At 36.6% G+C, this 16,549-nt stretch overlaps 1 protein-coding gene across 8 annotated transcripts in view; it reads left to right on the forward strand.

Annotated features, from left to right (window-relative positions):
- The window catches only part of lrp8 (low density lipoprotein receptor-related protein 8, apolipoprotein e receptor), a 158,676-nt gene that overhangs the window by 104,333 nt on the left and 37,794 nt on the right, over nt 1–16,549 (forward strand). For all 8 annotated transcript variants that reach the window (XM_051896597.1, XM_051896601.1, XM_051896599.1 and 5 more), the window contains 3 exons: nt 9,215–9,598; nt 11,964–12,089; nt 13,488–13,610. In XM_051896597.1, coding sequence (XP_051752557.1) covers nt 9,215–9,598; nt 11,964–12,089; nt 13,488–13,610 — 633 coding nt within the window. The remainder of the gene's footprint in view (nt 1–9,214; nt 9,599–11,963; nt 12,090–13,487; nt 13,611–16,549) is intronic.

The raw sequence follows: 16,549 nt of genomic DNA on the forward strand, positions 1-16,549 counted from the left end.
AAAAATGTATGACTTCCAGTCACTTTGTCACTGCAAATGTGTGAACATGTTTTAAGGGTTTTTTTTTTTTCTTTTTTTGTTGTTGTTGTGAGAATAAAGAATTTGTAAAATAAAGGTGCTTCTCAGCTCCTTTTATGTCTATTAAATGCTTGAGTGTTTGTGTTTTATGATGTAATATAATTGGTTTGTTATTACCACAGTTAGATTTGTGTCATGCTGTGGGTGATATTACCCTTGAGAACTCACGACTCTCTCTCTTATCATTTTGTGTTCCCTACCTCTGCCTCTCATTGTACATCCATAGAGATTAATGTACCGCACAGACACCCACTTGATTCCTGCAGACCCATCAGAAACTAATTAGGAGAGATACTAAAACATTGCTAAAGCAATAAAAAAGATATTACAATATGACGTGTGAAACTCTAGAGTATACAGACTTCTGCATTGGAAATTTAACTGTTACTAGAATTAATGCATTTTTTCTCAAACGATTTTACAAATTTCTCCAAACTAAGGTCAGTGGTCTCCAAACAATTAACACAGCCATCCAAACAGACTCTTGAAAAAGCATGTTTATCAATGAAGATCCCTTTTTTTAAACTTGTGTGCACCTTTCATTTTTGTCTGGCCAGAGAATTTCATTCACACAATGTTTTCTCAAGCTTTGGATTTAATGAAAGAACGGATGTAAATGTTGAACCCACACCTGGAACGCACTTGACTCAATATCTCCGCAGGCCCTTTATTGCTTGAAGTTTTATCAAAGCTTGTGGTCGAAAACTTCCCATCTACAGGAAGAAATGTTTATTGAGCTCCAAATCAACATATTAGCATGATTTCTGAGGGATCATGTGGCACTGAAGACTGGAGTAATGGATGCTGAAATTCAGCTTTTAAAATATATTAACATAGAAAACAGACATTTTAAAATGTAATATTTTTTTTACCATATGACTGTTTTAATGTATCCTACCAACCCCAAACTTTTGAACAGCAGTGAACACTGGAACAACTCCTCAACAATTTGACCTACATTTAATATTTATAACTAACTGATTCGCTCATGAAAATCAAACATGAAGTTGCATTTGCAGCTCACTCAGGGTCAGAGGAAGGTCATGTTTGCTGTGTGCATACTGTAGCCACTAGCACTGAAACGTAAGCATGTTTACTATGACAGGTACTCAACTGTGAACTCATTCTCGTGTAGCTACCTTGGCCACACACCAGAGCCTGTTCAGTGAATTAAGATGGAATGGAAATTGTAGTCAAGCACTGAGGCGTGTATTGTCGATCATTGCCTTGAGATGACTATGAGAACAGATAAGAGAACCAAGGGGAGCTAGTGACACCCAGTAGATCTTAATGTGGGTGGTTCAAATAATAGTAAAAATACTGTGATGGAAGGAAGAAATATATTAAACACCAGAAAAGATAGAAAAGACAAACATGTGAACCAGTCTCTTAGTTTGTGGAGAAAGAGGTTATGTGTGGGTGTATATATGATATATGCACAGTTGTTTGAGTGAATGCGTTATATTTGCTGTTCTTGGTAAGGCAAGCAAACAGTCTTCTCTGTGTCCTTTAATATATAAAACAGTGTGGGTGTAATAAATTGATTCTCTCTGTTCCAAAACCTAGTAAACATAGGCAGCATCCTAAAAGGTCTCTTATGCTCACCATCGCTGCATTTATTTGATCAAAATAGTAAAATTGTGAAAATATTATTACAATTTAAAAAGTCTTTTTCCTATTTTAATATATTTTAAAATGCAATTTATTCCTGTGATGGCAATGCTGCTTTATCAGCAGTTATTACTCCAGTCTTCAGTGTCACATGATCTTTCAGAAATCATTTTAATATGTTGATTTGCTGCTCAAGAAACATTTCTTATCAATGTTGAAAACAGTTGTATTGTCTAATATTTTTGTTGATTTTTTTTTTTTTTTTTTTTTTTTTTTTTTTTGCTCCGGGCATCTTGGATGAATACTTCAAAGAACATAATTTATTTGAAATAGAAACTTTTTGTAACAATGTCAAAGTCTTTACTGTAACTTTTGATCAATTGAATGCATCAAATGTATTCATTTCTTTAAAAAAAAAAAAAATCTTACTGACCTCAAACTTATACTATAAATATTTTTGAATATAAATATAAACTATAATATTTTTGATGAAATAATCTATTTCATTAAGAAATTTTAACTATTTTATTTAAAATTATCATTGCATTTTATAATGTATTATTATATTGTTATATTATAATTATTTTGTACTTTTAAATATATATAATAACATAATTTTAATGTCTGGCATCTTGAATGATTTTTCTCAGAAGCTTGTTGTAGAGCATTTTGGTGTTGCCTTGTTCATTAGGGATGTCTATGTAGGTAGCTCACTAGGATTTGCAACAGAGCATTGGTCTTTCTCGCTTTTTTTTTTTTTTTTTGCTTTTTCACCCAGAGAAGACTTTAGCACTTCTTTGGGTGCTGTGAAAATTCTCATCACAAAAAAACACAACCTATCACAACCTACAACACTCTGCTGCTGCTATACCACTGAGGAGGGCTTGACCGTAATAATAAAGTATTACAGTATCTGCTGAAGCATTTCCTCAAGGGAGATTCAGAGGGGCTAGATGCGACACAACCAGAATATCTATTAATCTGATTATATCAGTATCTTCAGGATTATTACCATGTGTTTACAGCAAATAATAAATCTGTTTCCATGCATCAATGTAAAATTATAATTACAGCACTGGCGGAAAGTATAAGCCGTGCAATATTTTAGATATCTATTTGTGTGATGTTGTTCTTGGTGTTCATTTTATTTCCTGGGTGACATTGAAGATAATGAATTCTGAGATTTGCTGTCTGATACTGTATATGCTAGTTCCCTGATGGAAGCATACAGGAATTGACCATGATTCCCAGTGAAATTAATGAATCATTTGCTTCTTGATAATGCTAGAATGAACGTTGGTTCATTTCAAATCTAGGCTTTAATCATTATTACGACAATCCAAAGAGTTTTATTCCATTATGGAATATTTTGTGTGCACATGGGACACATACAGGGTCTATACAGGGAAGTTTTTGCCCTTTAAGGCTTTCTGTGGGTGGGAATATTGGCTGTGCTCAGCACACAGTTGCATAGGCTGAGGTGTTTGCACCCGTGTAATTCCAGACATTATGCTGAACCCCTTCTATCCCCTGACAATAGCCTGATATTTCTCTTTCATCTGCACTGCCATTTGGTAATCCACCCAGAGGTAATGCCCCCCTATCCCCGGTCAACATATATCCCCACTTCAGCAGGTGTGAAAATGTCTTTCCTTTCACCGTAAACAGCTGAAGGCTTGGTGCAGAGAGGTTTGTCCAGAGTGCTCTGCTCTAAATGAATTTGTAGCACAGAGGGGTCAATCATTTCCAAACTGTATAATAGCACTTTAGACCATTTCAACTGTTCTCTCACTCATTTCCAAACTGTAAAAAGGAACTTGCACTTGTTACCTTGAGGAGCTATTTCTCTTATGAGTCACATTGCGTTATCTAACACATAAAATGACCTTCATTGAAGTCAACCAAGTCAGGTTTGATTAAGTCATATTAATTAATTTCTTGGAGATGGATAAAAATGTAGTTAATTTAGATGCTTATACATTAAGGTTAACTTAAAGTCAGTTAAAGGTCCTATGGAATTAAAATTTTAGTTGTTTTGGCTTTCAGATCATGTGTTATACCATTTATATGCTAATGTACTCCTAAATGTTGACTAAATTTACTTTTAGCAGGTCATGGGCATTTAAGTGTAAATAGCAAAAGAAAGAGTATTTTTCTATAGTGTAAATAGTAGTTAAGTGCTAGTTGCGCTAAATGTAAATGGTGTTAGATGCAATTTATACTTAGTGCAAATAGTGGCAGATACTATTTGCACCTCAGTGTATTTTTGTACATTTTAAAAACAGTATGCAATAATAACATATTCAAGCCACGTTTCCACCGAAATTACCCGGAACAATTTGCTCCAGGAACTTTTTTTCCCCCAAGACCTGTTGCTGTCTGTTTCCATCGCGGTCTACACTGTGAAGATTAGTCCGGTGACATAGGACTGCAAACAACGTATAAGCTTAATAAAGCCTGAACCTTGTCGTCAATCTGTTGTATTTTTTTCCTGAACTTTGAACCTCGCGAGCAGGGACTTTCTGAGGGGGAAATTTTTACCCGGAACTTAATTTAGACCCTGGTCCCTTCGGTTGAAACACACCAAGTACCACACTAAAGTCACTAGTTCCAGGGGAGAGTTCCTGCGGTGGAAACGTGGCTTCAGTGTATATTTATTAAAATAATAAATGGATGCTGCCTTATTGGGACCTCACTTGTTCCTATCCCTAAAGCCCACACTGTAAAAAAAAAAAAAATTGCAGCAAGTAAAACACTGGCAGCAGAGTCACCAGCATTATAGTGTAATTCTATGGCATTAATACTGTGAAATTATATTACAGAAACACAGGCAACAGTAACAGGCTAATAAAAAGGTGAACCTTTATTTATGAAACCGTAATACATAAATACAGTAGATTACTGTTGAAAATGGGCTGTAAATTAACAGCAGTTGCTTACTGAGGAAAAATATTGCCCAGAATACATTGTTTTCTACAGCACATTACCGTTTTATTAGAAAACAGTATGTTACTGTCAGAATTTGGCCATTTTTTTTCAGTAATTATGTTACAGTGCACCCCTACACCTACCCCAATACCCTAACTATATTGAACCTGCTAATTAGTACAGGTGTCCTTGCATGGTTTTGAGCATGGTAACACTATCTATTAAATCCCACTGTTAAATACCCATTAGACATTTCCACTTTTCACATTTTTTTAAATAAAAATGTGCTAAAATATTATGGGAAAAGGAAGAATAATGGGAACGAACTTTATCCTTGATTTCACTGAGAATTTTAATGAAACAGTAGCTCACTGCCAGAGTTCTATTACTGGTTTATTTTTCTCACACAAGAAGAGTCATATGCCAGAGTTGCCAAACAAAATGTCGTATTGCTTCTAAACTCGTGGCTGACGAACCACACTGACAGCTCACAGAATGACTGGCCTGAACTAATTCCCTGTCCTCTTCAATTTCTACTTTTTCCTAGTATTTCCTCTTTTCCTTACACTGTGCCCACAGGTGCTGTTGTCAGCACTGGGAAAAGCTTCATGAGGGGAATCTCATCCAAAGCATCACAGTCTTTAGCTGCTTCAGTATGTTTGTGGCATCGCCTCCCCTCAGCTCAGTGCATCATGGTTACAGTCTCTCTCTCCCGGTGGAGGGTAGTCTTTCTCTCTGATACGGGATACTATGATATTATGGACTGATGGAGGACTGTGGTGAACGCACCATTAACTCTGTGCTGACTTATTGCCTCGAGCCATTTGCTGAGCGTAGCATGAGCCTCAATGCTAAAGATGCCTCTGGTGGCTTGTTCTCATAGATATGGGGTGGCCATTTAAATTGAAATATTTTTGGTGTAACTGTTGTGTTAAAAGTGTTCTAGTCTTCTTATGTATTGTTTTAAAAGGTGACGTGGGTGTTTTATATAGATATGAAAATGATTTCTATTCCAGTTTATTGTATCCAGACAAATATGCAGTAAGCCAGCTATTTTCATTCTGCCAATGAAAAGCCTTCCAAACAAAGTTCCAACAGAATCACCAACCCTGGTCACTCAGGTATTTTGGTTGGTGCCTCTGAGTAACAGTAGTGAATCAGAATAAATCCAGCATTTTTAAACAAATTGATTGAATGAATGATTTAGTGACTCGCTCATAAAGTGTTTTTTGCCTCCTGAATCATTCAGTATTTTGAACAAATAGTTTGGGTGGATGACTCAATGAATAACTCAAAGATAGTCACCTACTGGTGCATTTATGTAACCTATAGAAAAAGTCCCTTAAAAATCATGAAATTATTTTAAAAGTTGGAACGTTCTGCATTGTGGCATGCATCAAAAGCTATTTAAAAGGAATTTTGCTAATTATTTTATAATTGTAAGTAATTATTATACAACAGTTAGTTCCAGTCAGATATTCCATGTCTCTCAATTAACACCGGGACAGAACAGCAGTATGTATTTCACATTCACTTCTGCTATATTTATTTCAGCTCTCTGTTGTTGTGTGTGGTTCAAGGTCACAGAGATATTGCTAATGTAAAGCCCTATCTACTACCTGTCTGTTGTTGGCCCGGGGTATGCGTAGGCTATGTGACATTGGTCAGTGGAATTCAATTGACCTGCTTTGAGCTTTTCGTTTCCCCTCTTTTAAAATCCATTCACTGTTGTGCATGACCTCTAAAGGAGATAGCATCAAAATCCACACAGCAGACATATATCAGCAGCCTTTGAATGACGAAGTCAATCTGGGTCAGAGCTGTGTGTGTTTACTATCTACAGTATACACGTTCATGTCACTGTAACATTGGGAAAGGTGGAAATCCCTTTTAATCTAAAATTGTTCTCAAAGAAACTGATCCGTTTGTTTATTTCTGTATTGAAATTTCAAGCATTTGTTTGGCCCAAAGTCATTAGTTAGTAAAAATGATTACCCAACAACTTAGCATTGAAAAGAGTATTTATAACTGTTATAATATCCATGTTTACAGACTTATAAAATACATTTTTACATTTTCTGACAAAAGGTTTTTTAGTGTTCCTTGCCTATGAAAAAGCTAAAGAACATGCTAAATGCTAAAAAGTTTCCAGGACTATGTGGATGCTAAGGTGTTTTGGGTGTTTTTAGCACATTATATACAGTTTTTAGGGTGTTCTTGTTGGTTGTTAGGGCATTGCAAGATAGTTGCTTGGGTATTATGGTAGGTTGCTGTTTTCATATCCAAATAAACAACCCTATTCTTATCCATACAAATGGCTTAGATCCCCTCATCAATGTAATGCTCAGAAAGCACCACTAATGAATATTTAGTGTAGGTTTAATTATTATGTGAATTTATACATTCAATTCGCATCTTCTGCAAGTGTATAGAGCCGGATGATTTGATTTTTTTTTTTTTATTCCAGCTAGAATATGACAGTGCTGTCTGAGATCACTGGTGTATGAAAATGCTGTCCATGTTTGTTCTGCTGCTCTTTGAGAAGATGTTGTTTGAGGCTGGTGTCTACATCACAGGCCAAGCCCCTTTTCATTTTCACTGCTGCCCTTCTTTTTCCCTCAAGAGAAGAGCAGGGTCACCCAAACCAATCTCCCGCTGCTTAGAGCAAACACAACCTTCCATCCCATGCTCTGTACACACAAGAAAGACTCAATCACTCCCCTTTCTTTTAACAACATGCTACGTTTGTTGTCTGCCTTGACCTTGACGGTAGAGAATTATAGTAGCTGGATAAAATCTACATATTTCACTCCTGTGTCAAATTTGTCAGAAGATTGTCATTCCAGAAGATGTTTTTCCACCCTTTCCCCTCAGATATTCGATAGTCATTGAAGTGTCCGACAGCAGATGCAGAGGTTGCTTTCCTAATGGACATTTTTTCAGCCAATTAGATGCTTGTTGGCTAATCAGCTTTGCAAAAACACAATTAGCAACATATCTCATTGAGCATTATTGTAATTGGCTTCAAAAGCAACCAGCGTAGGTGGTGAAATACGAAATATGAAATACGAATCAGCTGAAGTGCAATGAACAACAAGAATGACCTTTCCGTGAGCAGCACAAATAACATTGATTTCGAGTCCGGCAATACAATTTTGATAATGTCACCATTTTGACGGTGAAAGTGTTTTATGAGCCCCAGCTGCTCTTTGCAGATAGTTTGCATATTTACAGGTTTATCGACGCAAAGTCACAAACAGTCAGGATCGATTGCTCTCCCATTCCATCCGCGCAAACACACTCACACCCGATCACATGCTCATAAGCCATTTCAAATCCTATTACAAAACTAGCCCCCGTGAATGTAATACCCAGTCGCCTTACAGCTCTTCAGGACGGTTATTCTAGTGGGGTGGGTGACCCCATTAAAGAACGGACAGGCGTTTACTACAGCACAGTTAAGCCCATTTAGTGTCTATCGCCGATGTGGGGCTGAAGTGTGAACCTCAGGTCATCCGCAGCACAGCTGAATCAGTGAGGTCATGGAGATCACATCAGCACAGAATAGCTCAGAGCTCATGCTACATTTGCCATACATTTCCAGTGAGTATTACTGTGCGATTCAGTCATTTTACTGTAGTGGTACTTCATTGGTTTGGTCATATGGCAGCGTTAAATAGAGATCCTTAGTTTTTATCCCATCTTTTTTATCCACTGATTTAATAGGCATTCTATGAAACAGGTTCCTTTTTTCAGCTTGATAAAAATTGTTATGAATAAATTGAGGTTTTTGTAACATGGGTAGACAGTTTAAATTGACATTTTAAGGCCATAAAACTACAAGGGGCTTTTTTTTTTTTGAAAGAGAATTAGATGCTGATATTTCTACAAATATCCTCTTTTCAATGATCAATTATCAAACACAAATGTAAGGAAAAAATATTGAAAGGGAGACTTTAGCTTGTCCTTGACCATTTTACTTCTTTCCAAAAGAAAAGTTGGAAACAGAGAAGACAAAAAAAGTCATGCTCATTATGACAAAAAAAATTGATTTTGTTGATGTATAAAGCTACGTTTCCACCGCAGGAACTTTCCCCAGGAACTAGGGACTTTGGGGTGGTACTCGGTGTGTTTTGACCGCAGGGACCAGGGTCTAAATGAAGTTCTCCTCAAAAATGTCCTCCTCAGAATGTCCCTGATCGCGAGGTAGTACTTTTTCAAAGTTCAGGAACTTTGAAATAGTGGAACAATGGAGTTTAAAAAATACAACCGATGAACCGACGACGAGGTTCAGACTTTATTAAGCTTATATGCGGAGGACGAAATCCAGCGGGAACTGGAAAGTCGCGTGCAGTCCTACATCACCGGAGTAATTTGCCTAATCTTCACAGTACTTTAGATGCAGACAGCAATAGGTCTGGGGGGAAATAAGTTCCTGGGACAAATTGTTGGAACGGTGGAAACGTGGCTAAACATATTTAACACATAGTGAAAGGCTCAGCTATCAACTATTTGTTGTTTTTACATTCTGTATGTGTATTTGAGAGACTTCACTGTGTAAGACTGTATGAATAAATTACACTCTTCTTTTTTCCAGATGCCAAGGCTTGCCCTTCTAAAGAGTTCCAGTGCCGTAACCGTCTGTGTGTGGCTCCCACATTCGTTTGTGACGGAGATGATGACTGCGGCGATGGCAGCGATGAGGAAAAGTGCACAGCGGCCACCGCCAGTACCTGCGGGCCGCACGAGTTCCGCTGTAACGACTCTGAGTGTATCCCAGCGCCGTGGAGCTGCGACGGAGACCCCGACTGCAGAGACAAGTCGGACGAATCTTTGGAGCGGTGCAGTCGTAGGACAGAGCCTCAAAAGCCCCATTGCGCCGCGGGGGAGTTTCGGTGCAGGAGCGGAGAGTGCATTCACCTTAACTGGAAATGCGACGGGGATGTAGACTGCAAGGACAAGTCTGATGAGGCCAACTGTCGTAAGTGTACAAGAACACTAAATGTCTTTAATATACTGATCACTGTTATCATTCTCAAGCACATGTTTCCTTAGCTATTTACATTGGAGAGGCTTGCTGCATGGTGAATGAGTTAATTAATTGAATTAATAATCAGTTTTACCACTTGGCTGCATTACATGCCTCCTTAATGCTGCATGCATGCTGTTCTTGTCATTATTTTCATTCTAAATTACTATCACATCCTAGTAAAGCACATGGTGTACTCATGGAAAATGTTGTTCATTTAGAATCAGTCCCCTATTGTCTGTTCATTCTAATCTGTTAACACAAATGCACTGCACGCATGCCAACATAAATTAATTTGGTTTTGTTGGTTCATAGACTTACAAGGTCAGTGTATTGATTTTGCTTAAAATAATACTATAAAAATGCTCTCTAAATCCTAGAAATTTGATGCAGTATCAACAATGCATTATAAATACAATACAAAAAAAAAATGCTAGTAAAATGAATTTTATTTCTATCTATTAAATTATATATAATTAGAACTGTCATTTTAACATGTTGATTTAGTACAAATTTTGGTAAAAAATGTTTTGAACATGCTACACTGTACTGCATTGACTTCCAAAGCCTCTTTTTGTAATGCCTATTCAGTGCTTTGCCACAATAATTAAATGTCTTTGGAAAATGTTAATTGATACATGCAAATAAGCTGATTAATTAATTAGCATATCATGTAATTTATCATGTTTTTAATTGATTTATAAAACAATCGAATCAGAGTCAGTCAGTGTGAATGTTTAATAACTTTACATTTCAAAGATTTGTTTCTCAGTGAAGCACCTGGAAACAATCATGTGTTTGTTTGAGCACATGTAATCCTGAACACACAAAGCCAGCAGCTGAAATTTGTTTTCATGTGCATGCTAATGCAGAGTATGTGCCCACAGATGTGTACAGTTTGTTCTAGCATGTGTGTGTGTGTGTTTGAGATAATGATGTTCTTTGTCCATGGGTTTGTGCCATGTAAACTACTGTGGTAGCAGCATGGTAATGTGCCTGAGTCTTGTTGGTTGCTAGGCAACAAGTGTGTTTTGCGGTATGGCAGAGTGCTCTTGGGTAAGCGCTGCATGAGTGTTGTCTCACTGTAGGATTCTTGTAGGGAATTGTGTGCCCTTCCCTAAAGACTTTTTGTTCAGAATGCAGATTCATATTTTGGTCATTTTGCATTATATTTTATTGGGTTTAAATTATTAGATATTTATTCTTTGCAGGTAAAGATTGTTTTTATGTTATCGCCTGTGTTATTTTGGGCTTATTTATGTAGTAAATAATACCTGAAATTGATCACAATGGACATTCTCCCTCCACAGCTCCTCTAAAGTACACTGTATGAAAGATGAAAGATAAAGCAATTTTAAAAGATAAATCTGAAAAATTAAGGCCTTTCTTTGCTGAACAGCACATTTTTCTTTCTTCAGTGCATTCCCTTATGCCCTAAAGTAGGTGACTGATTGTTTTTAATGTTCAGAGCTTTTTTTCTCCCTTGCAAATAAGCTATTACTTTGAGATCTGACAGGAGATAAAAGCCAAAACCATTTGCTATTTTACAACTAAAGCTCACACACATGCATGTGGGATGGGTGATTATTATGAAAGTGTGATGGTGAATGCTTTAGTATGCATGTTTTTATCTGAATGTTTTATCTGACGACTCATCTCATGGCTTTACCTTAGTTCTTTACATTGACATTTATTTGGCAGATTATTTATCCAAAAAGACTTATATCTCTAGTGAAAGTTACTTTTAAAGTAATGTGTTACAATATTCCGTTAATCCCAAAAAAGTAATGAATTGTGTTACTTGGTTACTTTTTATGGAAAGTAATGCATTATGTTACTTTTATGTTTTAAGTACATCTGGCTGGGTTTGTTTTTTAATATTGAAAAAAAATTTGGCCCTTTCCCACCAAAAGTGAAATGAATAAGCCTCAGGCTGAAGGAAATACAAATGCACGCCTGTAAAATAGAGGGTGCAGCAATAATTACTTGTAATGCGTTGCGATGGACAGATATGATATAATGCTGACAGATGTCTAAAGAGCAGGGTGATTTAATGCAATAAAATACGGATATATTTAATATAATATAATGGTATTTGAAAATGTTATTTTGGAAGTTGAATTTTCAGCAGTCATTACTCCATTCTTCAGTGTCACATGATCCTTCAGAAATCATAATATGCTGATTTAGTGCTCAAGAAACACTTCTTATTGTTGTCACAGTTGAAAACAGCTGCACTACTTACTTTTTTTTTTTTTCTCCAGTAAATTATTTACTCAAGGAATAATAGTGCTACATAAACATGTGTTTCTTACAGCTGTGCTGACCTGCCGTCCTGATGAGTTCCAGTGTGGCGATGGATCCTGCATTCACGGCACTAAACAGTGTAACAAAGTGCACGACTGTCCAGATTTCAGCGATGAGGCTGGCTGCATCAACAAAAGTGAGTAACTTCAACAATCTCTCTTTCACCCTCACTCTTTTGATTAGCCTCTTCCAGCAGCATTTTGAGTGAAGATGAAAGAGTAGAGTGCACCCAATTATGTAGCCCCAATCAAGTTCACATTCACACAAAGCACTACAAGACCAAACAGATGTACTCCTACATGATTCCAGGGTTTCATGGCACTCTTCCCATATGGCAGCTTCAATCAAATTCACCTCAAAAGATTAATTATCCCATGGCTATATATTATCTGGTTAGTGATGCATAACATGACTTAAGTAGGACATAGGATCAACATTTTTGCTGGCGTTGGAACAACATTCCTGTCAACCAATCAGTGCCCTGTGATTAGGTTTAGGGATAGGATTAGGGCTATGGTTGGTTGATAGGAAGGTTCTTCCAAGACCAGCATACAGTGTTTAGCCAGGTTCATTTCCTATATGGATAAATCATGCTGCAAATTTCACCCAAAAATTAAAATTCTCTCATTTATTTACCCTCGTCATTCCAAATTACTTATTTCTCTGAAACACAAAGATGTTTAACAGAATGTGCTCAGTGCTCTTTCCCATACACTACTGTACTTTTTTCAACAAGGGTGCATTAAATTGATCAAAAATACAAATCAAGACATTTATAATGTTACAATATATTTAAGAATAATAAAATTAAGCATGAAAATATTAAGCAGCACAACTGTTTTCAACAATGATGATAATTATAATAAAAATATTACTTGAGCACCAAATCAGCATATTAGAATTATTTCTGAAGGGTCATGTGACACTGACACCTGAAGACAGTAATGGCTGCTGAAAATTCATCTTTGCCATCACGGGACTAAATTACATTTTAATTTATGTTAAAATAGAAAACAGGTATTTTAAACTGTAATCCTTTTTCACAATATTACAGCTTTATGGTATTTTTATCAAATAAATCTTGGTGAGCATAAGAGACTTCTTTAAAAAATACTATAAAAATATTTACCAACCCCAGACTTTTGAACGGTAGTGTCCTTTAAAACGTACTGTGACCAGGGGCTGTCAAGATATAATAAGGACACAAAAGTACTAAAGTAGTCTATATGACACTACATTCCAGATCTTTTGAAGCCATAGATTTTAGTCTGTTTCTCACACACAACTATTATATTGGTTTTAGAAGATTTAAGATATGGTGTTAAATTACATGGACTACTTTTATGGTGCTTTTATGTACTTGTTTTGAGCTTGACAGCCTCTTGTCACTGTCTATTATCATTGTATGGAAAAGAGCAATATGAACATTCATGCAGTGAGTGTGATTTGAAAATGTTTTTTTTTTTTTTTTTTTTTTTTTTTTTAACGGCTTTTCCTATTTTGTACTCTCTATACATCATTGTGTCCTTCACAGCCACCAAATGTGAAGGTCCGCTGAAGTTCATGTGTAAGAGCGGGGAGTGTATTGATAGCAGCAAAGTGTGCGACAGTATCAAGGACTGCAAGGACTGGTCTGATGAGCCTGTGAAGGAGTGTGGTGAGTAGAGGCACTTTTGCACAAATACACACATCCTTAAAAAAATGTTTATTGGTGTAGTTATATTTTACTTGTAATATTTCTCAGTTTTAGATTTTGAGACTTTTATTTTATATGAGCTTTTTGTTGTTCTGTAGGACTTTATGTAAGTTGTATGATTACTTTGTTGTTTTAGTGTGGGGAGTCAAATTATAAAACTGTTTGATTGCACTCCATATGTGTGTGGCAAATGAAGTTTGCCAGCAGCCAGTTATCTAGGGTTATCTTTTTCTTTCTAACTAGTAACATTGAATTTGAAGATGGAAAACTGATCCTAAACCAGAATTTAAGCTTATAGCAGTGTTGGCTTATTAAGGGCTTCACTTGATCAAGGGCCAACAACCCACAGAGGGATCATTATGATCAAAGTGTGAGTCTTCCCTCGAGCGCAATCATACATGGAGAACGTGCCCAGCATGCTCTCATGCTCTCCAGAGAGAATGCAGGTTCCCACAGATCTATTTTTTCTTTTTCTCTTTTCTTATATTTCATCACACTGGGGAAGTGGACTTTTTCTTGAATGATAAGCTGGAGCTGAAAATGTCATATTTTAAGTGGATTGTGTACTTTTTTTAGTGGTAAAATGCATTCTTTTTTCCAAGTTTAATGTACAGCGAGTAAACCATTCATAGGTCAACTTCCTGAAGAGTGTAAATGCCGTTATAAGTTTATTATACCGAATGCAACTATTTTCATATTTAGCCTTATTGTAAGGCACAGTTATTTTAGTATTTGTATACAATTAATAGTTTTATTAATGATTTAAGTTGTTTTTCATTCAGTTTTCATCTAATATTTTTGTTATTTTTATTTCAATTAACAAAAATGTTTTTAATACTTTTATTTAACGATAATACCCTTGTTGTAAAAGTATACATACTTTCCTTTTCCTAAGCAATAAGATTTATAATTGGAATACTCATAAAATGAATGAAAATGTCCCAAAGACTAAAGGTCTGTTCACTCTGAGATAAGTATCTGGTGTGATAAGCATTTTAATTTGAATGAATGGCCATTAATGTGTCTGTTCACTGTCAATGTGACAGATTTTTTTTTAAGGAGAGGTGTTCTAATCTCTTTTCCATCACACTGCAAAGAAAACTGGCCAACCAATAGGATTTGTGCTTTTAGTCACATGCCCAGAGCCGCTGCTGTTACATAAAACCACGAAGTGGTGACGCTCACAAAGAGAGTATTCTGCTGAGCAACAGGCTTAGACAACAGTCATGTACCGACAAGAATATCTGTCTCGCGCGTAGTCACTTAGCAACCCCCCAGAACATGCTAGCAACCACCTAGCAACTATTCAAAATAGTTATCTGCTTAGCAATGCCCTAAACACTGTCAAATAGTGGCAGTGAGGTGTAGAGGTAAAACCCACGTTTTTACACCCACACACCCACGTTTTCTTCATAAAATGTAAAAATCTAGTTATTTTGGCAGTTCGGTTTGGTATTGCTAGTGGCATACATATTGCACACTTCACCTTTACAAAAAAAATATCTGACTAACTAAACGTTTAGATAGTTTTCTAACACCTTGCAGCTGTATGTTAATGTGATCGATATGGTATTTAGAAAATGCCAACTTTTTGCTTGACTCTCCCTCTCTCTCTCTTCCTCTCTCTCTTTCTCGCTCTTTTTCCCTTTCTTCCTGGTTATGTTCACTCTTGTATCAATCTTTAACGTAAAATACATTGTCCCACAGTGGCTCTTCAGGATGGTCTTAATTTCCTTTTGGGTCCCTCCACTCAGCAGATAAGATTAGTGCAGGCACCTGGCGCACGACAGACGCCTCCCTTTGAGCCCAGTGCACTCTGGACTGACTCCAAGTGGGCCACTGCAGCTATGCATGCTAAATCACTAGGACTGGTGCCAGGGATTACGCTTATACCACATTCAATAGTGCATCCTTTATTTGGTATACATGATTCATATGTGGCCTCGAGAAAATTCTGTCCCTTTGCTTGTCAGAGAATGTCTCTCACTCGATTTTTGAGTGTGCGTTTCACTTGCTCACTATCCGGGTCTTTGTCCTACCTCCTCTTTTAACCTGTCTCCTTTCATTTTGTCTTTTCTTTCCCCTATTTCACTTGAACTTCCTGTGATGTTCCTGTCCTCCATCTATCTCCTTCTGTCAGCTGTTCCTTAGCATTTGTGTTAGCTATTCTTCTCTTTTTCCCTTTCACTTACTGTCTTTCTTCCTCCACCTGTCTTTTTGTTCTGTCTGGCTGGTTTAATATATATATAGCATTATTATTATTTGCTTGTTTGTTAAATATTTATTTATTCAGCTTTATTATTATTATCATTCTTCTACGAGAGAGATGTCAACCATAAAATGCTGTTTGAATAACATTTTTGGACAATGTTTTGAAGTTTCAGGCTGAAAAGTTAATGTTAATTTGCAGTAAATCTGTGGTAGAGTCTTAAATGGGTCAATAAAACAGAACAGTTAAACTTTCCTCTGGTAATTTTGGTAATATTTTGTTGCTTTTTATTAGGTCAGTAAGAGCAGACATACTGTAGAGATGAAAAGTGATAAATGTATAATCCTCCCTGTCATCTGTAATGGAGGGAGCCATTACCCAATGCCCAAATGTGTTTGTTGCTCAGAGAAGAATTATTGAGTTTAATAATTGCAAGACCTTTGCCATATTGCTCTCAGTCTCTCTCACAGCACCACACATACAAGCAGTTTCCTCCCACCCAGTGCATTTTTTCAAGCATCCAAGGCAAGTCTTTCAGTTAGATTGCTCTTACCTCATCACTTTCTCATAAAGTCTTCACACAAACCTGAAGCTCAACCTAGAAAATGAGAAAGAAGCAGTTCACCATCAGTTGCTGTCATGTTGCCATGGGTACTTTCACTCCAATTCCTGCTATGCATGCTGACCTTTG

The sequence above is a fragment of the Ctenopharyngodon idella genome, chromosome 6 (genome assembly GCF_019924925.1).
Source record: "Ctenopharyngodon idella isolate HZGC_01 chromosome 6, HZGC01, whole genome shotgun sequence".
NCBI lineage: Eukaryota > Metazoa > Chordata > Actinopteri > Cypriniformes > Xenocyprididae > Ctenopharyngodon > Ctenopharyngodon idella.